This window comes from Cryptomeria japonica, chromosome 4 (assembly GCF_030272615.1).
Source record: "Cryptomeria japonica chromosome 4, Sugi_1.0, whole genome shotgun sequence".
In the NCBI taxonomy this organism is placed as follows: domain Eukaryota; kingdom Viridiplantae; phylum Streptophyta; class Pinopsida; order Cupressales; family Cupressaceae; genus Cryptomeria; species Cryptomeria japonica.
In genome coordinates this window covers 483,398,305-483,425,366 of record NC_081408.1, presented here as the reverse complement: position 1 = coordinate 483,425,366, position 27,062 = coordinate 483,398,305, and the positions used below count along the sequence as shown (strand labels likewise).

General features: G+C 32.8%; 1 protein-coding gene across 1 annotated transcript; it reads right to left on the bottom strand.

Moving 5' to 3' along the window:
* Positions 1 to 10,881: 10,881 nt before the first annotated feature.
* LOC131875174 (uncharacterized) lies at positions 10,882 to 14,508 on the bottom strand. The gene is made up of 3 exons (XM_059219211.1): positions 13,427 to 14,508; positions 12,204 to 13,333; positions 10,882 to 10,911 (listed from the first exon to the last, which is right to left on the bottom strand). The coding sequence occupies exons 1-3, from the start codon at positions 14,466 to 14,468 to the stop codon at positions 10,882 to 10,884; spliced, it is 2,202 nt and encodes a 733-aa protein (XP_059075194.1). The 5' UTR covers positions 14,469 to 14,508.
* Positions 14,509 to 27,062: the final 12,554 nt, after the last annotated feature.

The following is a 27,062-nucleotide window of genomic DNA, read 5'->3' as shown; positions in this document are numbered from 1 at the left end:
AACTTTAATTAAATAATAAAGATTATTTAATTTAAAGGATTAAAATCATAATTAATTAAATAATAAATATTTAATTAATATTTAGAAAAGGGTTAATGATTAATTGAATAGAGATAGAAATTGAAAATGAATAATTAGTAAAATGAGGAAATATGAAATTAGAAGAATAAGATTAATTAACTTAATTAAAGAATTAAAGAATTATTTAACTAATTAGAGGAATAATTAGTACATGATCAATGAGACATGTTTAGGTGTCTACATTATTTATACCAAATATTTCTATGTTTTTCTGATGGAGCCCTAGAAAGCATTGTAATATAATAAAAGGTGTTGTAAATGCACTAATTATAAAGTGTCAACCTTGTAATATTTGCAGGGGGGGGGAGGGGGGGGTTGGGGCATTATTTTTTGAGACTAGTAGAAAGGCAGGTGTCTTGTGTGTCTTCTCTTTGTACTTTTCTTGATTCTTGCAATCTTATTTCCTGCTAGCTCTGATGCATGTAGAATTCTTCTTTTAACACCATATAATAATTTTCAATGGAAATCAACGAGGATAATATAACTGAAAAGACATCGATATCATTGTGTTACAATTGGAATTGAAACCGAACCTCTAGATGCTACAAAAAATATCAAATGGTTTAATCATTGTGATGAAGCCTTTGGTACTTCTTTTGACCTCGTTTTTCACATTGAATCTCTCACAACACCAAATGGAGTGTGGACCACTTTGGAAAACCTCTTTGGCAAGAAAGATGAGTTAAGAAGTCATCCGTTTGGAATGAACTCATAAGGTTGTTTCCAACCAATTTAGACTCTATACAAGACTTCTACACAAAACTCAAATCTATAAAATTACCGTTGAAATAGTGTGGAGTCAAGAATGATGATAAATAATTGTTATTGAGTATTATTTCTAAGATTAGTCCTAACTATTCAATGTTTGTTTTTAATTTCTATGCTACAAAATATGCCCTAGGTATCACATCAAAATGCCTTCTCTAGATGAATTTGCAGCAAAATTTACTAGAGAGAAAGACAAATTGGTTCAAATGAGTAAAATCCAACCCTCTAAGTCACATGCCTAAGCTATAAATAAATGCACAAAATAATAGAAAGCAAGATAAGAAATGAAAGTACCAAGGATAGAATTTTTTTTTAGAAATTTACTACTTCAAAGGTAGACAATCATATATCTTCATTAAAAAGTGAACAACCTAAGAAAGATAAGGTCAAGTGTTCTTACTTTAATAGGCCTAGCCATGATGAACATATGTGTTTAAAGAACCAAATTGATCACCTTTCACATCTTATAGAAAAGAATAATATCAAGGTGCCTAATTTAATCAAATAGTGTTCATCAGACGAATCTTCTAAGGACATATATAAGAGTAAGGAGAAAGGAAAGCACAAGGCCCTCGTTGTTGTTACTTTGAACAACTAAACTATTGGATAATTGACTAGGGTGCTTCACACCACATGGCTTCTTTAGAAGATGATTTTACCTCTTTAAAGCCATGTTTTATGCCTAACATACTAATGGGCGATGACACTCTTATTGAAGTGCATGGGAGAGGGTCTGTTGATGTGGGTGAAGGAACATTCAAGGGTGTCCTTTGTGTTCCATCTTTATAAAATAATCTCCTATCTATTTTACTAGATCACTCGCACTGGTTTTGACAAGTGAGTTGAGTTCAAACCATATATAGTAGTAATTAGTAAAATGCATAATGGGTCTATTGTTGTTGTGGAAAAAGTAGATCATCAATCTAGACTACACGCGTTTTCTCATTTTGTTCTTAACTCTCTTTCAATAGTCTTACTCATTCAAATGAGGTGAGTGTAGACACCTAAAATTGTCCTAACCCAATTAAATAAATATGTTAAATTTATTTAATTATTCCCCTTTCTTCTATCAATTAAATGATTTTTATTTTTTTTAATTAATTCACTAAACCTTTTCTAAGACCTTTTATATCCTAATTTAAATAAATATTTTTATTTATTTAAATTCCTTTTTTCCCAATTTACATCAATATTTTATTTATTTAATTTACGTGGCCCCTCTCTCTATTAAAATTAAATAATTTCTTTAATTTATTTAATTAATCCATTTATCTTTTTTCCCTCATTCATCTTAACTACTCCCTTTATTTTATTATTTACTCTACCTACCCTTCAATCTTAGCCAACCATCTTTTATCCCACCTTTTAATCTCAAACCTTCATTTTAGGATGTTCTCTATAAGAGAGGCTTCCTCCTCATTTTCCATATATAGCAACTTTGGAGCATGCTTATATTCTACCAAAATGACTTTAGCCTACATCAAGCTGTATCATCACAACCACATCCATTTGTTGGAAATCTAAGTTGATTGTTAGATATTTGAATTGTGTTGTCATCGATGCCAAACTTTGTTGTCTGGATGGTGTCTGGTTTGGATATAATCATGTACCATTTCAAGTTTCTTTAATTAGTGTTGGTAAGTTTGATGCATGTTTATCTATTTGGTATTGTTATTGAATTTGTGCTGGTAGATTTTATCTAGAAAGTTATAGTTGTGACAAGTTCGATATGCAGGAAAAAGTGCTTATATATTATATGTGCTATGAGGATGTTATATCATCTAGTTTTTTGGTTCACGGATTGCAAAAATGTATTGTTGTTATTTTATGATAGTAAGGGCATTTGCCAGACTGATCTGAAAAATGCTTGATGGCCTCTAGATTTGTAAAATCTTGTGTTGTAGTTTGGTGGACATGTTTACTTGGTTTGTGTAGTATTTTAGTTCAAATCTTTGGTGTTTTTTCTGTTATGCAAGTAAGTTATGTTGGTTTGTGCTTGGTATATTCAGTTGTGTTGTGTTTTAGTGTTCCTAGTTGGATTATCTTGTTTGGATCATGAGTTTTTGGTCCAAATATGCATTGGATATTGAGTTATAAAATTGTTATGGGTCTCACTATAGTGCATGGAGATCTGTGTTAGGTAATTTGCATTGGAAGATTTTTCTAATCAATTGGTTGTTGAGTTTTATTGCTTATCTATATGTTACATTTTGTGCCAACTTTGGAGGATGTGTTACCATGTGCAGTTCATTAGGTTAAACTTGGAAGGATGTATTGTGATGGATGTGGGTCCCCTCTTTCTCCTAGAGTGCACCATTTTGGGTATTTTGATCTAAGTGGCTAATTTTGAACAATATTGTTTATTTTGTCTGTGGCCAACCCTGAACTAGGTTTTTGATGATATAAATTATATTTAAATAGTGTGGATGTATGAGTTGTGTATGGATGGAATGTGAATTGATGTGAAGTGAAAATTAATGATGTGCGAGCATATTTTATATTGTAGATGTGTGAAAGTGAGTTTGTAAAGAGATTTGAAGGTGATATATTTAGTGCGACAGTATTCTGAGACAATAGTGGATGTTGAAGATGTGTTTTCCATGATATTGGTTGCTTGAGATAGAGGTTCAAGAATAATTTCATGATTAGGAGATTCTTTTCATATCAGTTTTGCTATTCTTTTTATTGTTGAAGGACAATGGGTCTCTTCGCAACCCTTTGTATCTTGTCCTAAAGTAGTGTGCCTCAGTTGTGCCAGTCCATGTATTTGAACCTAATGTTTAATGTGCCTTTGTTTTACATGTCCATCAAGTGCATGATGCTCCTTGGCAGTGAGCCTAAAATATTGTAATCAATTCTATTTATATTGTGGGCATGATTCTCACCATGATTCTCACCATGGTTTTTCCCTATTTGTTTTCCCACAAAAATTTGGTGTTCATGTGTTGATGGTTGATGTTTTCAATATTATCATAGAATGTTTAAATATTTCTTATAATTTGATAGATCAGTTTTAAAGTGATCCAGATTGATTCAAGCCCCCCCTCTCAATCCTGTCATGGGCTCAACAATTGGTATCGGAATGAGGTTCCTCTTAGAAGATCTTAACCACTTGAGGTAGATCTAGAATGGCACAAAAACTTAATTTCAAAGAACCAAGGTTTGATGGCATAACTTTTTCTTATTGGAAAGACATGATGTAATCTTATTTGGAAACTTTGTCAAATGCAATTTGGGAAATTGTCAAAACTGGTTATCCGCCTCCACCAAATGGACCTCAAACTCCAAATGAACTTAAGAATCATGAGAATAATGCAAAGGCTAGATTAGTAATTATTAGTTGCTTGAGTGATGCAGTTTTTGGTAAGGTTAGTGAATTTAAAGAAGCAAAAGAAGTCTCGAATAAGCTATGTCAAGTATATAAAGGAGATTTCTTAAGACAAAGTAAGCTAAGCTAATGAATCTGAAATAGAAATATGAATGTCTAAAGATGGCCAAGGATGAAGGTGTTGAAAATTACATACATAGGGTAAATGAGATTGTGAATACTATCAAAGGTGTTGGTGGAAAGATAGAAGAAGGTGATGTGGTGAGAAAGATCTTGCTTATGCTTCCTAAACCCTACAACCCTAAGAAGTATGCTATTGATGAAGGTCATGATCTAGATAAGTATACAATTGATCAATTCCTTGGATCATTATCTACCTTTGAAATATAAGAGATGGAAGATATCAAAAGGGGAAAAAAAGATGTTGTATTCAATGATTCAAAGATAGCTCAAGATGAACTAGAAGCAAATGAAAATATGGATGAGATTGAAGAAAACTTTCCAAGAAGATTGAAGAGAGGAAATAGAAAATACAAAAGTTAAGTTACCTCTGAAACACTTTAATTGTGGAAGAAATGGTCAAATACATGAATAAAGAAGATTACAAAGATCTGATGATGATGAGAAAAATCATAGATACAAAAGATATGATTCAAAGAAAATGACAGATGATAGAGATAAAGAAAAAAGGAGCCTATGTTCTATGTAGACAAATTTTTCTGAGGATGAAGATGGTGATGACTTGAATGAAGAGTCTTTGCTTCTGGCTATCAAAAAAAAGAAGCAAATGTTTGGAAGATTAGAAGGAGTAAAGAACAACAAAAATTCAGTAAGTAAAAAGACTTTATTGCATGTCAAAGTAGAATTGAAAGCTTGGATCATTGACTTTAGATGCTCATATCATATCTAAAATCATATCATCGGTGATAAATAGAAGTTCAATAATCTATAGAAGTATGATGGAGGATCAATGAAATTTGCAAGAGAAGACAAAAGAATGAACATGTATAATTCCAAATTTGCAAGTATAATAAATATATTTTGATCAATCATATATATATATGGACAAAAGAACAGGCCAATAATTCCAACATTTCTTTATAGACATCTTAATATCTAAAAAAATTCCTAAGTTAAATAACACTTTCAAACAAAAAAAAAACATTAGAAATTTACTATGAATAAAATCTTCTATAAACAATATACTAACCAATTCAAAAAGTGAGTACTTCAAAGTTAAATTCAAGTATTTTCATGAAAATAAAAATGAATTGCCTTATTACACACATTATATTTTTTGTAACTTCCTTTCCAAATCTTGTGAAATAAAATGTTGTTTGTAGATAAGAGAAACATGACCATACAAGGGACACAAGCATCATGTTCCTACCAATGTTGAGTTTGTGGTTGGTTGTAATTAGAGTCTGTGGAGGAATGCCTGAAAATATTGAAGAAAGTTTTATAGAAAGTGATTTCATTTCTAGGGTATGCAGATTGTTTGACCGTTGTACCTACATAATCGTTTGATTTTGTTGTGAATATTAAAGCATAAGAATATTAATTTCTGATAAGTGTAAAAGATAGCACATTTAAGTAAACCATGGCATCAACCGAATTGAGGTCAATTAGGTCATAGGATTTTTAGTTTAGTCATCAAATGTGATAGGTAATGTGATAGGTAATTTCAAAAGTATTAAATCCATAACATTTGTCATTGAATCCATTATACAGTCAAAACCATTACGTGTGGTCATAAATCAAAGATTAAAATTACACTTTGATGCAAATTACATCATAGAACACGAGAGATGTAAACTTAAAAAACATTGAAATATGTAGGGATGTGAGATTTTGGCCCAATTGTCATTGCATTTTCTGCTACAATTTGAGAAGAAGAAACAAGTACTCCACTAAAATATTTGAAGTAGAAAATTAAGTCCGATATTTTGTTTGAACTTCAAGGCATTATGCAGAATGTTCTCAAACTAAAGGAAAGGTTCTTTACTCCAGAAGAGTTAACTATAAACTGCAGTCTTTAACAAATGGGATGTGCCAGAGTTTCTGGTGTCTGTGGCCAATACTCTATTAGGAGATTTTCAAATAATGATCCTTCCCTCTCTATCAGTTGTTGTTTAATAGAATTGTTACTTTATTGAAGACTAGGATCGGTTGTTTAATAATGACCCAAGCTAAGAGTTGGTCGCTTGGTTTTGTGGCAATAATTTTGCAACAAAGAGTCCACTTATAGTAGAGTGCACGAAGATAGAGAATCAACCAGATTACAAGAGAATTTAATGTTTTGATAAAAGTAAATAATAACATAGTTTGAACTGAAAATCTCATTCCTAAATTATGGAGAAACCGTTAGAATTTGTACTATCCGTAGGTAATTGGTACAAGTTAAAACTGACCCTGGAAAGTTGGATCAAGCCATTTTGGTTGTTTGAAATCAAGAGAATGTGGATTGATATCTGGAAATGTGAATACTTTCTCATGCTCATAGAATATAATTGTTGGAATTAATTTCCTTATAATCTTATGAAATTTGAAATCCAATTCACACATCCTTGAAACTTTCTATAAGGTTTAAGGTAATATTACTTTAAACTTGGAAATTAAAATCACATGGTGACCAAGTAAGTATAGGAACAAAAAAAAAAAAAAAATTTTTTATAGACATAAAAAAGAAAATTCTTTATAGACATTGGCATTAATAATCAGTTACAAAATCCATGAAACCAATCATAGAAGTTACATTTTATAAAATTGAATAAGGCTTACATGATTGGTGTTTCACTGTGTGCAATACAAGCATTTGCTTTTGCTGTAGCTTAATCATCTTGTAGGAGTCTTGGAGTAGAGATGAATTTAAACAAAGAATATTTTACATTACTAAATGCTTAAAATATGTCCTACTGCATCTAGAGCCTGGATATCTAGCACCAAATCCATCCTACTTGAATGGAAAGATAATCCTCCGGAATGGCTTCACCAGTTTGGCTATGCTTGGGGTGGAATTTCTATTACAGAACATGTTTACACACTTGATATAGTTACTGGTTTTATTCAAGGACTGAGGAAGGATACTAATCTAGTTTGGCAAATTCTATCTTCTTACATTCTCTGGTTTATTTGGAAACTTAGGGATGAGGAGAAGTTCCAAGGTATTACAAGGGAACGTACTGAGTTTTTTAAAAAACTCACACATTACAAAATTGTTGTGCAGGTCTATTTTTTGATGAACCTCGAGAGAAACAAGCTCCTCTGATTAATGAAGGATGGCAGAGTGGCCATGTTTGTTTATGAGATGCAAGATGGGTACGAATGGGCCAGGATTGCACAGAATCAGACCTCCTTTGATAAGCCGGTGAAAAAGCTGATAAAGGATCTACAAGACAGTGGGCCTCCTCCCTTCAATAGGATAGAGATGTGCTCACAGATCCTTGCAACAAAGAAGGTGGTTTGGATGGAAGGAGAACAAGGCTGGACCACATGACTGGAGGACTAGGATGAAGGTCTCCAATAGTGCTTTACTCTGCTGTGTCCCTTTCATATGGTTAAGAGATAATTGTATATAGCTCTCTTTGGTTGTTCAGTTTGGCGGTTGAGGCCCTACCCCCCGCTCTCTAGTTTTGTATAAACTCTTTGTCTATTTTTTGGACTCTCGATCTCTAATACAAAAAAAATATGTCCTACTGGGAATTTATATAACTTAAAGAAACAAAACTTTTGAATAGCTAAGTTACAAGCTTATCAAGTTTTGTTAAGAGCTTTGAAATCATTTGGGTAGTTGAAATATCATATATTTTCTAAAAAAAAAATAATCGACATCTTAATTGCACTGAAAGCCATTGGTTATACTTGTGTATTAGGAGCAAGATAGTAATTTTGTAATTTAGTGTTGCAGATTTCATATTTATTATTTAGAATTTTCAAATAGCGTTGAATTGTGTACAATGAAATTGTTCTAATGAGATAATTAAGCATGATTACTACAAACCTCATAGGGATTGAATGAGTAGGTTATGTGAGGTTGTATTAAACATATTGCTTGAAAGGTTGTGCACTCATGATGCTTAGGTTGCTAAAATGCTAGACTCCTTTAACATTAATAACTCCAATTCCTTGTGTATTATGTATTTTGCACACTACGTAGGACTTTAGTATTTGATAATAAACCATGGAGATTGGTTGCTACAAATGAGCTTAACTTTAGAGAAACTTGATTAAATGGATTTCTTAAACTAGTACTCATAGATAGTCAGCAACCATTTAAAAGAATCTGATTTCAAAGTCATAAACCCATACTTTTAATGATAGGCAAGGACGTAAAGGTTTCATGAAAACACATCATCTAACATATTAAACAAATAATATGAAGACATATATAGAAAAGGAATAAGAAAAAGATTACTTGAGCACACCGTTAGGTTAGTAAAGGTAATGTGTAGATTTTGTTAGTTCTATAATCCACTATAAAAAGGAAAATATGAATTAGAGGTTTGTCACAATATGTGGAGGAAGATATGGATAGAAGGTCATTTCATCAAATAGATTGATGTGGGAATAAAGTTTTGGCGTAAAAAAGTAGAAAGCAATGTTGAAAGAGAAGATCATACATTATAAACTATAAAATTAGAAGGCATATATAAATACTACAAGCCTAAAAAGAAAACTATGAAGGAATAAATTATAATGGAGAAGGACACAGTAACATAGTAAATCTTTGCAATATTCAATGAGTTACTTACAACATAAAATTTCTCTACAACAACTCAGAGCTTTTATATATATTCAGAAATAAATGCTTGTGATATGAAATTACAGGGCTTAATGCATGTCAAGGTGTATGGAAGACAACTCTTCCATGAAATAAAAATTTTGAGATATTTTTAGTGATCAAGAAATAAAGCATAAATACAATGAAAAGAGAAATCGTTGTGTATCAAATAACAATGTCTATAGCATGCATTTTCCTTGAAGCAAAGCTTACTGTAAGATATGGGTGCTTTAAAAGTTTCACCACTTGACAGACATGTATCTGTGGAAGTATTCTTTGGTGAAAAAATGAGTCAAATATTGTGGTGCTCTAAGATGAAGACCTAATAAAAAGACTGTAGTCTATTATTCACTCGACCTCCAAGAAGTTGCAATCATAATTGATTTTTCTATAGATGAATACATTCTATTAGTACAAATAAACTCTGACAAATTACAACTAGCTGAAGCATTAGAAAAAATGTGCACAAATAAGAAAAAATAAATCTTTTAAGAGAAATAAACCCACAATGTCGAAAACTTCCTGACAATGAAAATTCAATAAATTCTTAAAGCCTTTCAAACATGTAACCAACCAATAATTGCTAGAAAAAATCAAGAACCAAACCGTCAAAATTTTAACCAAATTAAACAAAAATTTAATAAGCAATGTAAATGTAAAATAATCCATGTATTACCATATACAAATCTTGTCAACAAATAAAATACTTACAAATACCTAAATGTTTATTGTCTTGTTAGAAAGCCCACTCAAAATTGTACAGATTTGAATGATTTATTGCTCACCTTTCCACCTAATTTGTTTATATAGTGAGAATTAAATAAAAAGATTACCAAAAAAAATATAAGAAGGCCCACTCAAAATTGTACAGATTTGAATGATTTATTGCTCACCTTTCCACCTAATTTGTTTATATAGTGAGAATTAAATAAAAAGATTACCAAAAAGAATATAAGAAGGCCCACTCAAAATTGTACAGATTTGAATGATTTATTGCTCACCTTTCCACCTAATTTGTTTATATAGTGAGAATTAAATAAAAAGATTACCCAAAAAAAATATAAGAAGATGGAAGGTGTTTGATTATTTTATTAAAATGAATAGATATAATTAAGATATGCATAGCCAAAAAAAAGATTAAAATCATAACCTGGTGGATGCTTTGAAAATATAAACAACAAATGTGAAATTAACTAGAAAAGTAAAATTAACATCAAGAAATCATGTAACCTTAATTGTAGGCTGGAAAATACTAAGGTCCCTACAACTTCGTTTTTCGTAAATTTGCGATTGATAAATGATTTATCATGGGATTTTAAAACACAGAAGGTCAATCAAAAGCAGTTTCATACGAAGCATCCAACCTTTAAATAATTATTATGCATCCAACTTTGAAAAATTGCTTGAGGCGTGAAACCATAGTAAGACGTAAATACTTCAAATAAAAATTCAAACAACTTTCTAGTCGTTCCTCAGCCACCCTAGTGGTGTAATAATGAGGGTGTGTTACAATGGACCGCCACAAGAAGAATCAGTCGCCGATTGGTCACATGAGAGCTAACTATCGCCTCACGGGGGTTTTCATTTTTCGAAAGATATGACACCCTTTGAATAATGGAGGGGTTAAAGTTGAATGGAATTTGAGCCTTTTAGTATTAAGTTTAAATCATATGTAATTAAACAATCTACAAAATTGTAGAGAGCTTTTGGATAAACATGATTGGTCAAAATGGTTGAAAACTTCATATTTTAATTCAAATTTTTTGAAAGATGTGAATGCTAAAAATTCAAAAATATTTTGCCAATTGTTTAAGTGGTTAGGTTGAAGTAGATTGTTGCTTCGTTTTGGTCGAGCTAATGCATTTGATTTGTCTATGATTAGAGCTTCAAAGTAAAGAAGAAGACTCATTTTTCTTTAGTTTTTCTATGTACCAGAATCTACACATTTATGTTCCTGAAAACACAAGAAGTATTAACAATTACAAAAAAAATCAATGATTGAAACAAAACAAAGGGAAATGTTAAAAATTACATCTACAATTTTATGTGATAAAGTGACGTGTAATGGCCGCCACTAATGGAAGCTTTACAACAATGAGTAATTACATAATTTTTTTCAGTGATTAAAACAAAACAATGGGAAATGTTAAAAATTACATCTACAATTTTATGTGATAAAGCAACCTGCAATGGTAGCCAGTAATGCAAGCCCCAACGGTCGAAAGCCCAAAAAAATGGGTGAATTTTTTTTTCAATATATTTTTAGTTTTAGACTTGGTCAATAATTATAACATTTAAGCCTTTAGGCTTTCACAAAAGCATTTAGATTTCTTTTTTATGAACATTATTTTTGTAAACAAATCCTTTTATAAAAAATATCATAAAATCATCTAAGAAAATAGTAATTACTCGAATGCCTTCTCTTCTCAAAATCATGAGCAAGGTTGAACATGTACAACCACCATCGGAAACTATTTAAGTTACACAAGACACTAGTTTAAAAATAACCCTTTGACAATTAAAAAAAATAGGGCAAGTCTCAAAATCCGCATTACAATGTCAAGGTTGGGCATTGAGAAATCTCTGCAAAGTCTGTCAAATATGCAACCCTGAAATCCCCAAGAATGTTGAAAAGCAAACAATAAGTAAACAAATCTCAGCTCATAGCATAAGACTAATCGACTGTTCCAGCAAATATGCATTAAATTTGCATTCAATACAATTTATTTGGCATGACACTCCAGCACAACTGTAATCTAAAAATCATAATTAATAATATAAATTACTGTTTCAATGTTCGAGGTCACTTTTTAAAAAGAAATAATAATAAAAATGAATTATATACTTACATCAGCAGTAAAAAATCAAATAATTAATAATTTTTAAATTTTATAAAATATTTCTTAATTTCAGAATATAAAAATGCAACAAATAAATTTTATTAATTAGTGAATCTCATTGATCAAAAAGAATATAAATTGCATTTGAATGAATGCATTAGTAATCGGTAGGAATTAAAAATTAAATATATTTGTTCACATTTTATATAGGGAAATACAGAAAAGGGCCTAAAGCAGACTATACCGCTATTTTTATTATCCATATAGACATATACGAGTGACATGCAACACAAATTTATATACTGTATCAAAGATTCACGAGTATATCTGCTATTACTGTAAGAACAAAGAAAAGCTCTGTCCTTTCTGTGAGGAAGGACCATAGCTACTCCAAGAGGTGACTTACGCCAAACAAAGTAAGTCCCGGTTCGAAGACGTCTGTCGCAACGGAGTTCAACACAGCTTTTAGAATCCCTTCTTCGTGCTTTCCCATATACGTTGTGCATACTTCCAATGCCTTCTTCAAATGAACTTTCTTTGTTTCATCTTCATTCTTCGCATAAACAGGAAACCTTGCAAACAGCTCAAAGCACATACAATTCCCTGGAACAACCTCTTGGATGCCATCGAATACTTCCCTCAGCGAAGGTAAAGTTGTCCTGGCATAAGGATGAATACGATGTAACCCAAAAATATTGTAATAGAGCGGAAAATAAGATGCTCTTATCATTTTCTTTTCTTCAGTGGACAGGACATCTATGGTGTTTTCCACTTGCATAGCAGTTGCCCACAAGTCAAGATCAGAAGGCATGGTGAGGTCTACGGAGTCAACGATTTCAGCAATTTCCTGCAATGGTGACTCTTCGGCTATTACTAAGGATCTTTCTAACATACACCGCTTACAATCACACTTAAATCCCATTCCCCTGCATGTACGTTCTCGTCTGAACAATGGGAAAAGAGTGTCAAAGTAAGGGATTGTTATTTCTTCTCCAGCTACAATTTTTCTTGCAGCTATAACAAACATGGCTTCTCCCACAACAATGCAATTGGCGTTGGGAAAACAGGAGTGATTGATGAAAGAGGGAAGTGCCCACAAACCATATTGCTCATTTTGTCTTTTCGTGTCACTATATGATTCAATACTTTGTACTTTACACCCCACATTTCGCATGATCTTTTCAAGTTTCTGGTGGTCTGGCTCCCAATCTTGATTGAAAACATCGTAGTTATTCCAGCTGGCATTATTTATCCGGAACAGATCCATGGGTGGCACCTTCATTTCATCTGAATCAGCAAGGTACTCTAGCTGCTGCATTATCCTCGGACATGATGCTGCAGAGGAAGTGATTTTAGCCTCTAAATCTCTTTTAAGATGACCTAGCTTTGTCATCACTTCTATCATACAAGGCATGCCTTTCCGAAGTTTCCCTTTGAATCTTGCTGTCTCGATGCCGCTGAATGCAATGGTGTTGTCCACGAGCAGAAAATCTCCCATAGCTGCATTGTCAGTAGCAAACAATCCTCTGCCGCACCCTACTGATTTTTTAATCAGGACTGGACCAATATAATTGCTCAACTCAGCCGCATTACAACCGTTTATAAAATAAGCAGAGAGATCGAACATACCTTGCTGGTTCTGACGGCTGAGTTCCATAGATTTTTCATAGTGCAACTGGATGTCGTTAGCAGTTGGGGCCTGCTCCAGGGCTCTTTCAAAGAATTGGCAAGCTAACTTATATTCTCCAAGAGAATGGAAAGCTCGACCTTTTCGAAACGAGGATTTGAGATGCTTCTGATGAAGGCCTAACGCCTTTTCACAGTCTTGTACAGCATCCCTGTACTCTTTCAGCTTAATCCTTGCCTCTGCCCGATTAGAATAAGAATACACAAGAGCCTCCTTCACTTTCTCCTGGATGTTGGAAGCAGAGGGAACTTGGGGCTCAATTTTCTCCCGCGAGAGAGCCAAGTCTATGCATCTGGAATAATACTCAATTGCCTTGTTCCAATCCTCATCCCGAAAGTATTTGTTGCCTTCACTGTGTAATTCAAGCAATTCCTTGACCACAGGACTTTCTGCCTTTCCTGGTAAGGTAGCCAAAATCTCGACGTCTTCAGGATTGTCGACGCGCAGCATAAGCACAACATCTTGGGCGCCTTGCTTGAAGTAAGGCTGTTTGACTGCAACCTTGGAGCCTTTGGGATAAAGCTTGCGGGCACCTTCCGTTTCCATTGTGGAAAGGGAAGTGTTGTATATTGCAAGTCGAATAGCATCTCCAAACTGATCTTCCAAGATAGTCATAATGCCTACCATTCTGTAGGAATCAACACACAGCGTTCCGAAGAGAACACGTCCTTGATGGTGCTTGTCAATTTGAAGCTCCCTTGCTCGAATGGGCCGCAGCCCTTTCAGTGGGACTGAAGGACGCCAATGCTCCGACGGTTTCCTCATCGTAACCCCTGTTATGTACCCTCGCATTGATTCCATCTCCTGCATGCCCTTTGAAGTTTTCTCATGTGCCTCTGTCAAGGCTTCCTTGGAAAACTCTTGCGAAGCCTGAAACTCCTTAAATTTTTCAACCAGTATGTCTAAAACGTTGGCCATATCTCCTGGGTTTCTCTGAGTCTCGAGCAATGCAGCTTCTTTGCTAATGCCCCCAGCACCACGCATCCTGTTGAAAGAAAGATATAAAAAACCAAAGGAAGTGACTTCAGGTTCCACGAAAGTTCACAGTCTCGACTGTACTAAAGACTCGACAAATTCAACGTTGAAGTGACTGCATTGTCGATTATGTGCATAGCAGGTGGTCCTAGTTGTTGGCTCACCTTGAAGCACAAACCTTAAATTTAAGGTACTGGCACGTCAAAACGTCTCTTCAGAGGACAAACCATAAATTAAAGTTCTATTTTAATCAATCTTGCTCCTCGGCGGCTTTATAAGCATAATTGCTAGGTAGGTCTGGATGACAATCAGTACCTTAATTAACAAGAGCCGACAGCCCATCAAGCTCAATAGAATAAAATAAAGTTGTGTAATCAAACATTGATTTCTTCGTAGCTTAGGATTTAAGCAAACTCTTTGTTGCACATGGTTTTGGGAAACTATGGTATTCCAAGATCAAGATTAGTTTTTAAGAATATTAGTTACTCATACTTGGTGTTTATTATATGAGAATTACAATATTTTGATATTTACATGTGTGATGGTGAAAATTGTATAGGATTATTGCTTCATTTTAGTTTTGGATTTAAGCAAATTCTTTGTCCGCACATGGTTTGGGAAACCATGGTAATCGAAGATCGAGAGTTTTCAAAAGAGGTGCTTTTCTCCATTCATTCTAAATAGTTTGAAGTGAAATTAAAATTTAGTCACATATAGTTTTGAAATTAATTTAAAAGTTAGTTTTTAAGAATATTAGTTACTCATACTTAGTGTCTATTATATGAGAATTACAATATTTTGATATTTACATGTGTGATGGTGAAAATTGTATAGGATTATTGTTTCATTTTGTTTTGGTTTTATTTAAATTGGGTTGTTATTTTTATATTAAATTTGGCAAAATATTTTAAATCTTATTAGATTCTATCTACACATGTTTGTAGGAATATGTTTTGATTATAAGTTTGTCGTTATATTACCTGAAGTCAAATTTGTAGGTGTGAAATTGACCTAGTTTAATTTTGCAGTTGGGAAAATGATCCTATAAATTGTACATTTAATTTTTTTATCCAAGTTGACTCCCTTGAACGAATCATAATGTTTTGACTTGCATTTGATATTTGTTAACCTATGTACTAGGATGTTATATATAAAGAGAAACGTAAATGCACTTTAATTCCCCTATTTGATCTAGGAGCTCTCATTCAATTAGTATTATCACATAATGACCATCATAAGCAATCAACATTGCATCATCATCTTACATCGACACTCTTAACACCACTACATGTTTTGTTGGAGTCTTCGATTAATTTCATGATGATATTTAAATGATAATTGATTTTGGTGGTTTCATGAAATTTCAATCTTCTATGATTTGAAATGACTTGCCGCTAGCTTTGAATGTCTTCACACTTAGGCTTTAAAAAAAAGATAGAATTCATCACATGCTACAAAGACGTTATGAAAAATTGTAATCACATTTATTCTTTAATCAATTAATAGTAACAATTATAAATAGGCTTTCATTGCCAATATCACGAGCATGCAGATGGAAGCAAAGAAATTCCATCGTGAGAGGAAATCGGCTGAGGAGGCTATCTCCATATTCTTTGACAAGAAAAGTGAAAGAGACAAGGTTCGCAAGATGGCAAATAGTGGGTATAACAGGAAAGATTCACAAACCCCATGGGCGGACGTGGCGAAGGTGATAATGAGGTACATTACCCTTGACAGCCATTTTGCTAGTATCTTTTCCTATCATTTCATAATTCTTAACCATTTTAGGCATGGTAAAAGGATTTCCATTCCCTTTTATTTGCTTTCTTCCCTGGAGCATAGTCTGGCTAATATGCCAAGAATCTTGATAATCCTATTTTACATGAAGGATTAATTGTCCTTATCGTGGACTATGTTAAGGCTAATTAGGTTAAGGATTCCCTAGTTAATAAAACCCCCATGTCGTCCACCAACCCTGAGGTGTAGGTGGTGTCGGATACGAATATGGAGGGAGAGGAGAGTGGTATCGCCATGGATTGGCAGGATATTAAGATATGAGATGACCCTAATTATTGTCCCTCTCAAGAGGAAGGTCTTGCCCACTTGACCCCTAGGACTGGCAATAGTAGGAGGAACAAACATCCTAGATGAGCGGCTAGTAACTATAAGACTCTTGGAGCCAAACTGTAGGAAACTGTCCCTCCAAAATAAAAAAAGGGACTAAGTCGGAGAAGGCTGGTGACAACAAGGGAAAGGAATAGGATATTAAACTTGACATCTCTATTAATGTTGATCAAGGGGAGCAGGGGAAGGCCACTATCGACTCAGCGCTGGATAAGCTAATAAAAAATTGTGTTAGCGGGTAGAAGAATTATTTCCTTTGGGTTGGTAAGGAAATTAACATGCTGAAAGAGGGTATCAAGGGTATCATTGATACCTTTATCAATAACCCTATGCCAAGTAAAACTGATAAACTACTCGAAATGACACAAAAATTAATTGAAGATGTGGAGACTATGAAGACTGACCATGAGAGTAGAATTGGTTATTTGGAATCAAGCTTGGAAGAAATAAAAGGGAGCCTAAGGAATTTAGTGGACATTAGTAAGGAAGCTACGAATAACAGTGTAGAGGGCCCCAAGAAGGTAAATGTAATGATTGTTGATCACAAAGCTTGACCTTTATCCAACATCCTGCCATTGAAGACTAAATAGAAGAAGAAATTACAGAATTCGAGTGTGCAAGGTATGGGTTCTCAGACTACGGTTGGTCCGTATACTAGAACCAGAAATAGGAATCAGGAGTAGGGGACCTCCAAGTTCATTATGGAAGAGCTTCAAGACATAAATCGGTAGATGATCCAAAAAAATTCAAAATTGTTGCACTCTCTCCAGTAGGGTGTTGTTGTTTTGTTTTGTGCTTAGCTTGTTTTTTGTTTTTTGTCTTTGTGGGCATGACCGCTATTTCATTTGTTGGTTTGTTGTTGGTTTTGGTATGTTGTGACTATTCTTTTGGTTGTAAAACTTTGGTATCGGGTCCCTGTAAAACGTGTGTATCTTAATAAAAAATAATTATAAATAGGCTTTCTTATAAAGTTGTTGTCTCTTCTGACTTGTTCTTTACCACATGGAATTTTCTTTTCAAATCGGTAGCCTACTTGAAAATATCAACCTCTTCAAAATATATAATCCTTGGTAACCTTCTAATCATTGACAAAGAAGATATATATTGAATATTTTTTGGGGATTAAATATTTTTTCTATGAACTTTTCATACTTCTCAATCACTCTCTTGAGTTGTATATCTTCTCTATTGAATACAAGCACACCATACACAAAAATGGAGGTAAGTTATTTTTCATTTCCTTTATTTAGATATAACCAAAATTAATGGTTTGAAGAAGAATATACGAATCTTTAAAAAAAATTTAAAAATGCTTGTTTGAATTGACTAGAATAACAACTCACATTTCCTATTTAATACTATTAGCACAATTCAATAGGAATTAAGGAAAACAATACAAATTTTTTAGAGCACCATTAGGAAGAAAAGTACACATATATATGAATATAATTGCTAGAATATCTAAAAATATAGAATGAGTTACGAGAATTAAAATTTTTAATTTATGTGAAAAGATAATGTTTGTTTAAGAGTTCTATGATTGTGATGTATATTCAAATAATAACACACTCACTATATTACTTATTTAGTTGTGTAGCCACTTTGATGTGAACTCCTTAATGATGTATGCCACATAGTCTTATTATAAGTGTGGTTCATTGCTACATTCATATTAATAATCATTTTGCTCTTATTTAAATAATTTTCCATGTATGCATCAACTACTCATCATTATTGCCCCTTCATTCACACTTATATCTGTATATTTTATCCCCAACTCAAAGTTATCATTTTGACCTAAAGTTCAGTTTTAAGTGGAAAATGAGGATTTTTTTTTATTACATATTCATCCATACAATGTGTCCTATTGATGCAAGTGTTGCACCTCTTAGTGATGCAAGTTCTAGGATAAATTTATCACATTCTACTATAAAATTTTATAGTATCACCTTAATAAAGGTTTTGAAATAGTATGACCAACATTCAAGTACATAGTCTAGATTGGTAAAGAAATTTTTTTTCAGCTCAAGTATATCATGTATGTGATCTTGTGATATAATATATAATTTTAAATGTATATAAACTAGTAATTCTTGGAGAATATTGGATTAATGGTTAGTTTTAGCATAGTTAAATTAATAAATAAATATTAGTTGGTTGTTAAGTTCCTATAAGAATTTATCCACGAGAAACTAAGGCTTTAAAAAGCCAATGTTATGCAATTGTAGTACATATGATTGAATCAATTGAATATTAAGGTTTTTAGCATTACTATTTTATATGGTATCAGAGCGAAAACCTATTATGTGATATATGTTTGATGGGGGAATAGAATTGGGTTAAATTATTTTATTTCAAGATGATTGGTGTTGGAAAGTTATTTGTTATGGAAGCCACTAGTACTAGTATTTGTTTGATCTTTGTGTAAAAATTATAGTTGAACCTGCAAATAGAGTATAGATCTATTAGGAAAGAAGAAATAAACCTTGTAGAAAAAGACATATAGAGCAAAGAACAAAGTTTTCTAAAAATGAAAATAGTTAAATTCTCACATTAACTATATGTAGATATTAATCCATGAATTACAATCATAAATTTTTTTGCATAAAAGCCAGCTATTATGGTTGGAGAGGTAAAGCTTATTGTAGAATGAATATTATAAAAAATAACTACTATAGAAGAAGTGGCAATGATAAGAGGCTTAAACAAAGCTAATTGGCTTTTGCATTAGTTTGAATCATTGCATGAGAAGGTCATCTATTCGTATGAGGTGATAATCTATTGTTTATAGAACAAACATAAATACAAATAAAATTACACTGTTAACACTCCCCCTTAAGTCTAACTAAGGAGACATAAAAGAGTAAAGAAAAGAGGAAAGAGGGAAAACCTAGTAGGAATAGAACCCCCCCTCAAAATATACACCAATTGCATATGATAGGTATTGTGATGTAGTTTCCTTCACTTCACGAAGATCTTACATAAAGTGAAACTTTTATTCATTGAATGTCTTTGTGAAGATTCCCACAATCTAGTAAGCAAGATAATATTGCCAGTCAATGAATCCATCATGAATCAAACCTTGGATGTAGCACATGTGTATCTCGATGTGTTTGGTTTTCTATCACTATAAAGGATCTCTATAAAACTCTAGTGTACTATGATTGTCATACCAAATGATAGTTGAATGATGAAAAATGATATCAAGCTTAGTCATGAAGTTCTACAACCAAATAGCCTAAATAGTAATACTAATTGCACCTTTATATTTCATTTATACAAATGGTAAAGAAATGAACAATTGTTTTTTACTTGACCAACAAATAGGGCCGAATCCCAAATTAAGAACATATCCGAAAGTGGACTTGTGATCAATGTTATCTTCTACCCAATCAAAATCAATGTAGCCAATAAGATCTCTAGAGTACATCCTGATTAATAATGAATGCCATAGCTGATGGTTCACTGAACATATCGAAGGATACCCTTTGCAACTTTTCAATTTAGCTCATGTAGCTCCTACACGTATCTCGAAACAATCTCCACTACATATGAGAGATTTGGATGAGAGTGAGTGAGATAAATAAGACTCTCTACAAATTTATGGTAGTGTTTGTAGTCAACCAATGGTGTGTCATTTCCATCCTCAACCTTTTCCCCTACTAGGAAAGGCGTAGTTATAGGCTTGTAGTCGGTCAAGTGAAATTGAGCTAAGATTTATCACATACTTGAATTGATCAACTTTGATTCCTAATGCATTATGGTTGATATCAAGTATAAGGAAAAAGTGTAGGAGACCCATGTCTACCATTGAAACCCTATCATGCAAAGCAACTTTAATTGCAACAATTGTTGTGATTGAATCAACTGTTATTAGAAGATCATCTATATATAATAATTTGAGCAACAAAGTGTTAGATGTTCCCATCATATAAATATTTGGCTCAGATTTCCATCACATGAAATTTTGAGACGAAAGATAAGAATCCATTTCATCTTACTAAGCTCTTGATGCCTGCTTGAGGCCATAGAGTGACTTATGGGTAAAATTGTGTCACGTTTCAGTCCAACATATCAACACAAGTAAATTTAAGTCATTCTAACAAAAAAATAGTTTTAGTCAAACATATGGTCTATAGACACTAACTCATTTGGTGCTTTTTTCGACGAACATTTCCGATGAACTATGGGATTTCTTTTGTTTTGTCAGATCTTACAAGGAAAATTGTGTCAAATTAGATTTTTTTTTAAAATATTGCCCGACGTTCATTGGAATTCTGATGAAACCAGTTACCGTCAGAATCTTTCCTGACGTTCATCGAAATTTCGATGAAAAACAGAAAGGTGAAAATGTGAAAAAAAAAACCACACATGAATAGTGTTTTCTATACTTGCAACATCTTTTTGTTTGGTTTGTGAAGGTTATAGACCGAATTTTCCATAGCTGGATTTTTTTGCCCATGAAAAAAAATCATGTCAGATAATATCAGCAAAGAACAAAATAAGGAGACAATTTCTAGATTGTGGTCTAGCTTGAAAATAAAAGGTGATGGGGAATGTTATAGTCCCTACAAAAATTGTAAGGGCTTAAAGACTATAAGACTTTTAATCACAACAACTGAGAAACATTTTAGGCAGCATGGTCACATTGAAGGGGGGCATGATTATGGTCCATTGGTAAGCTGTTCATTATATGTATTTATATTGATTGCATTTGTAAATATTTATATCATTTTAACAATTTATATACATAAAAAATCACTTGTTAATGAGATCATGATCATGGTTTATTTTTGTCGATCATTTTTATATAGGTGGGGCACCCTAGGGCACATGATATGGACTACCACGACCCGAAGAATGTGGTTTTCCAAGTGGAGGAACATGGAGGTGTGAATATCGAAGCTGAAGATAATGAACATATGGAAGAAGATGATCATGCGCCAAAAAACATAGTTGAAGATGATGATACAAATACATTGATCCATGACACATTTAGTACTGGCGTAGTTGATCATGATGATCAAGTTGACTTTGATGTTGTTCATGATTTACCTATACTTGAGAAGGCATACGAGACCCTTTACGAAGGCTCCCAAACAACTCTTCTCTCTGATGTATTGTTGTTGGTGAACTTGAAGGTTATGAATGGTTTATCCAACATAACAATCTTATGTATGTTAAGGTATGTCATATATGTCATCTTTTTTCATCTATTTTTGTTATTTCATCACTATTAAATAAAAGGTGAAATATGTACCATTAATATTCTTTATATTAACAAATTATTTTTTTTTTCTAGATTGATAGGTGATTTTTTGTTACCACCATCAAATATTCTACCTCGCTCATATCGAGAATTATCTGTCATTATGAAAGATATTGGAATGGTGTATCAAGCAATAGATGCATGTCCCAATGATCATATTATATATCATAAACAACATGAATTTTCAATAGAATGCCTTGAATGTCATATCACTAGATATCGAACATATCAACTAACAAAAAAGGTGCCTCGCAAGGTTCTTCATTATATTCCCATTATTCCACGTTTGCAATGATTATTTAGGTGTGAAATCTTGGCGCAATTTATGGATTACCATGCACGCAGTAGAAGTCGAGATGACATTCTTCGAATGCCTGCAGATGGTTGTGTATTTACGGACATAGAGGAAAAATGGCCACACTTTAAAGAAGAACCTTGTAATCTTAGGCTTTCATTGGTAGCGGACGATGTTAATCCATTTGGAGAGCTGAGATCTATTTACTCAGTGTGGCCTATTTTTGTTATCAACAATAACATTCCTCCATGGATATCAATAAAGAGGGAGCACATAATGTTGGCAATGATTGTTCCAGGTATTTTTTTCATTTTATAGGCATGTACATTAAATTATATATATTGCAGTAAAATGGTTATAATAATTATGTAATGTTTTTGTTCATTCAACTAGGTAAGTACCAAGTTAAATATATGAATGTATATATCGAGCCTCTTATTGATGAGTTGTTGGATTTATGTAATGGTGTCACTATGTATGACATCTCTAGACAAATATGACAAAGATAATTTCAATTCCATGCAATGCTTGTATGGTCAATTCGTGATGCCCCAGGGCTAACACATTTTTGTGGTATGTTATAATGTTCAACTTGTGCACTTTAATAATGTTTAATTTTTTAAAGTATAAATCGTGGATTTAAAAAAAAAAATCCATTCAATATATATAATTATAAAAATTAACATATTTAATCCAATTATACATGATCTTGTAGGTCTTCAAACAAAGGAAAAATTTGCATGTCCAATTTGTGGTTCAAAGATGAAATCTTATCATTCAACAAGTTTAGGAAAGCAGGTGTTTGATGAGTATAGGAACTTCCTCCACAAAAATCATAAGTATCGAACTACTGAAAAACATATTTTCAATGGGAAAGCAGAGACTACATTAAAACCACAAAGAATGACACCTTGCCTATGGAAGTTGGAATATAATAGAATTAATTGTCAGGGTAATGTCATTTAATCTAATTGTTTATCTATCATATATGATATATTTGGAATTTATATTTTTATATTGTATTTTTTTTACTCGTACTATAATTGATGATGATTGTCATTGTTAACCTTTTAAACTCATATGCTTCATGAAGGTCATCAAGGCATTAATTACCACCTTCCAAAGGGACTAAAAAGTTATCCCAGACAATTTAGTAGGATGCCCTACTATGAGAAGCTACAAATTGTGCATTTGTTTGATACTATGCATATTAGAAATAATATAATAGAGATGTTATGGAAAATATTGGATGGAAGGCGTGACAAAGAAAAAATTATCAAAATTTGTAGTGACATGTTCAGGAATCCAATCATGCAATGAAAAATGTCATTTAATTAAATAGTAATGGATACCAAATTAATATAAGTTCCCTTCCTTGGTTATTAACAGAGCAACAAAGCAATTCTATCAAAGAGGTCATACAATAAATTCGTTTTCCCACGAGATTTGTTGCGAACATAAACAATCTCATAACAAAGAAAAGTGAATTTGGGCCAAGGATGAAAACACATGATTGGCATACCTTCATTAAGGTAATTCGTGTTCTTGTATATTTTCTATATATTTGTATACTAAATGTACTTTTTATTGTATTATGTTTAGTACTAGTTTTGGAAAAACAATGAAAGGATCATTTTATAATTGTTGTTGTATGTTCTACCTCTATCTCTCCCATACCACTTCGACAATAATGTCAAACAAGTTATATATGATCTTGGAAAATACATGAGGTAAGTAGTGTTATTTGTTCAGTTTATATAGGTATTATATTTGTCATTTGTTTTACTTGTTATGTAATATATTCTATATTATTTTGTTAATTATCATTAATATATTTGCATTTCGAATAACTTGTAGATGGTTGTCATGTAAAGAAATCCATAAAGAAGATATAAAATATTAGAAGACAAAAATTCCTCGTCTAATGTGTGAAATACAAAAGTGTCTACCATAGACATTTTTCAATGCACACGAATACTACCTCATACACAAAGTTGAGGAGATTGAATTGTGTGGACCTATACACACAAGGTCAATGTGGATGGCTGAGAGGTACTTAAAAGTTTTGAAGGCTTTGGTTCGACAAAGAGAACATCCTGAGGGTTCTATGGTGGATGGATATATGGTATATCAGACTATGGTGTACATTACTGAATATCTTCCTAAGTTTGCGGCAAAGATCCATGTAGATCGCATTTGGGATCCCAACTCCATTAACAAATTCAAAGGGGAGTACTTGATGGGGAAAGGTAGATTGAGGAAAGTGTGAGGTAATTATTGGATGTTCATGGACATTAATCTGAATACATTTTACATTTGGTTTTTATATATATTATAGTTAATTAATTCTTAATCTTCAATATACATCACTTGTAAATTTCTAGTTATTTTTTCTACAATTTCTCGAGAGTGGGATGCACTACATTTTGTATGTCGCAAACAATCTGGATTGCATGATGGTATGGATTGAACGATGTCAACAATTTGGTCACGCATTAACATGGGAAGGTGTGGCTTCATTGGTTAAAGAAGCTCATCGTAATGAAGATTCCAATGTTACACCAAGGGAAATTGATTTGGCATATGGTTTAAGAGATAAACATGTATGTATAAATATATTAATCACCCATATTATTATTTTTTTTCAATTATAATGATGTATATATATATTTAAATATGTTTTTTTTTCATATATTCGACCAAGAATAAATATGTTTATCAACCAGTGAAGCAATAATGTTTACATGTTTGACATGTTGCAGGTGAAACACCACAAGGCTATGTGGTGCAATGGTCATAAATTTCGCATCAAAAAGTTGGATGAAACGAAGAAAACTTGTGATTCTGGGATAACTGTAGTATATCAAGTGACTAATGTTTCATCTAGAAGTGACATACATCCTCAAGTCTCATAAAATTGATACTATGGGATTTGGATGATATACTTGAGTGTAACTTTGGGTCCTTCAAATTAGTTCTTTTCATCGTCCAATGGTACAAGCTATGATTGAATGAAAATGATCCTAACAGAATTGTTATTGAACATGATAATGGATTTACAATGGTCAATACAAGGTCATTTGAGTGAGCTAGAAATGATCCCTATGTTTTTCCAAGGCAACGTGACTAGGTATTTTACTCAGAGGTTCCACATAAACCGTGTTGGTCATTTGTTGTTAGACATGATCCTAGAGGAAGGCCGATAAAATATTATGTCATGGAAGAAGAAGATACAAAAGAACTAGAAGATGGTGTACATGATCATGATCAATAGTTAGTTGATGATGTGCCCGACGAAGATGTTGAAGAAGAGGAACAATATGTAGGAGCTAATGTTCATGAAGAAGAAGATGATGATGATGATGATGATGATGATGATGATGATGATGATGATGATGATGATGATGATGATGATGATGATGATGATGATGATGATGATGATGATGACCACGAAAACGATGACGATGATGACGATGACGATGACGACGATGATGACGACGACAACGACGACGACGATGATGATGATAATGATGACAATGATGATGATGATGATGATGATGATGATGATGATGATGATGATGATGATGATGATGATGATGATGATGATGATGATGATGATGATGATGATGATGATGACGATGATGATGATGATGATGATGATGATGATGATGATATGACCAATAATCCTTACAATGTCAATTATGGATCCAAAGATACAGACAAAGAGTTGGATGAAGAAGAAGATCAATGACATGATTTAAATGTATGATGTATGTGATTAGTATATTATCTATTTGATATTGATTTCTTGATATTTTTTGGTGAAATCTAAATGTTGTGATTATGTGTGAGGACTTGTTTATAATTATATGGTAGGACTTGTACTTTGTGATTATCTTTACATGTCATGTCATTTATACTTTTACATTACAAATATTTGCATCATGTTGTGTGTCGTGCTGAGATATTTATGAAAAATTTAATGGATGAATCATTTTAATGGTTTGTTATGCAATAACACAATGATTCTTATCATGATGTATGATGCACCCGATACTATTTTGTTCATTTATCTTGAAATGAAACCCATCCAAAAATACACATTCCCCTTGGAGAAGAAAAATTGCATATGTCATTAACACAATAATTCATACAACATAGCACAAAAGATATGAGCTAGAAATGAATGTTCTCTTTATTGATTTTCAATATAAAATTGATACATTCCTAAAAAATATTATAGTGAGTCACCAAAACTACTAGAAGACTCTTTGTTGTTATATTTAGGTTTCTCTAATGCATACAAATCAAGAGTCTGGAATCCTTCTTTATGGCCCTAAATTCACTTTTATAACACAAGGGAGCAAAACAAGCCTCATTCCAAAGAAGACACATGTTAAAATCTAATTGCATTACAAAAAAGACCTAAAGCCTAAGAACTTGACCTCTATGTGCAACCTGTATTGAATGATGGCGGCTGAAAAGGCATCATCCCGGAAGCTCGAGTTGTGGGTCTGCAAAAGATGTTCTCCCATATGTACTTCATATATGCTTCTATCAGGATAAAAAATGCAATTTGACATGTAGTGGTAGGTGTCTTGGAGACTGCTCCTTGTCGGCTGAGTGTTCTAATCATTTTCCCAAAATGAACATCTTGCAAAAAACTTTTAGGAATAGAAAAAATGGAAAGATTGTGACTAGTTCTCCTCTTTAGGATATGCCTAGGACAAAGCTATGATACGTTTTCTCTTCTTCCATAATTTTATCAATAATATTAAGAAATGTATCTCCTTGGTTTGGATCACCTTCCAAGGATGTCAAGACGATGTTTATTATTTCCTGAAAAACCCTATTTCCATTCTTCTGAGCTCTTAATTTGCCTATCATCTATCAAAATTGTAGGGACGTGACACTT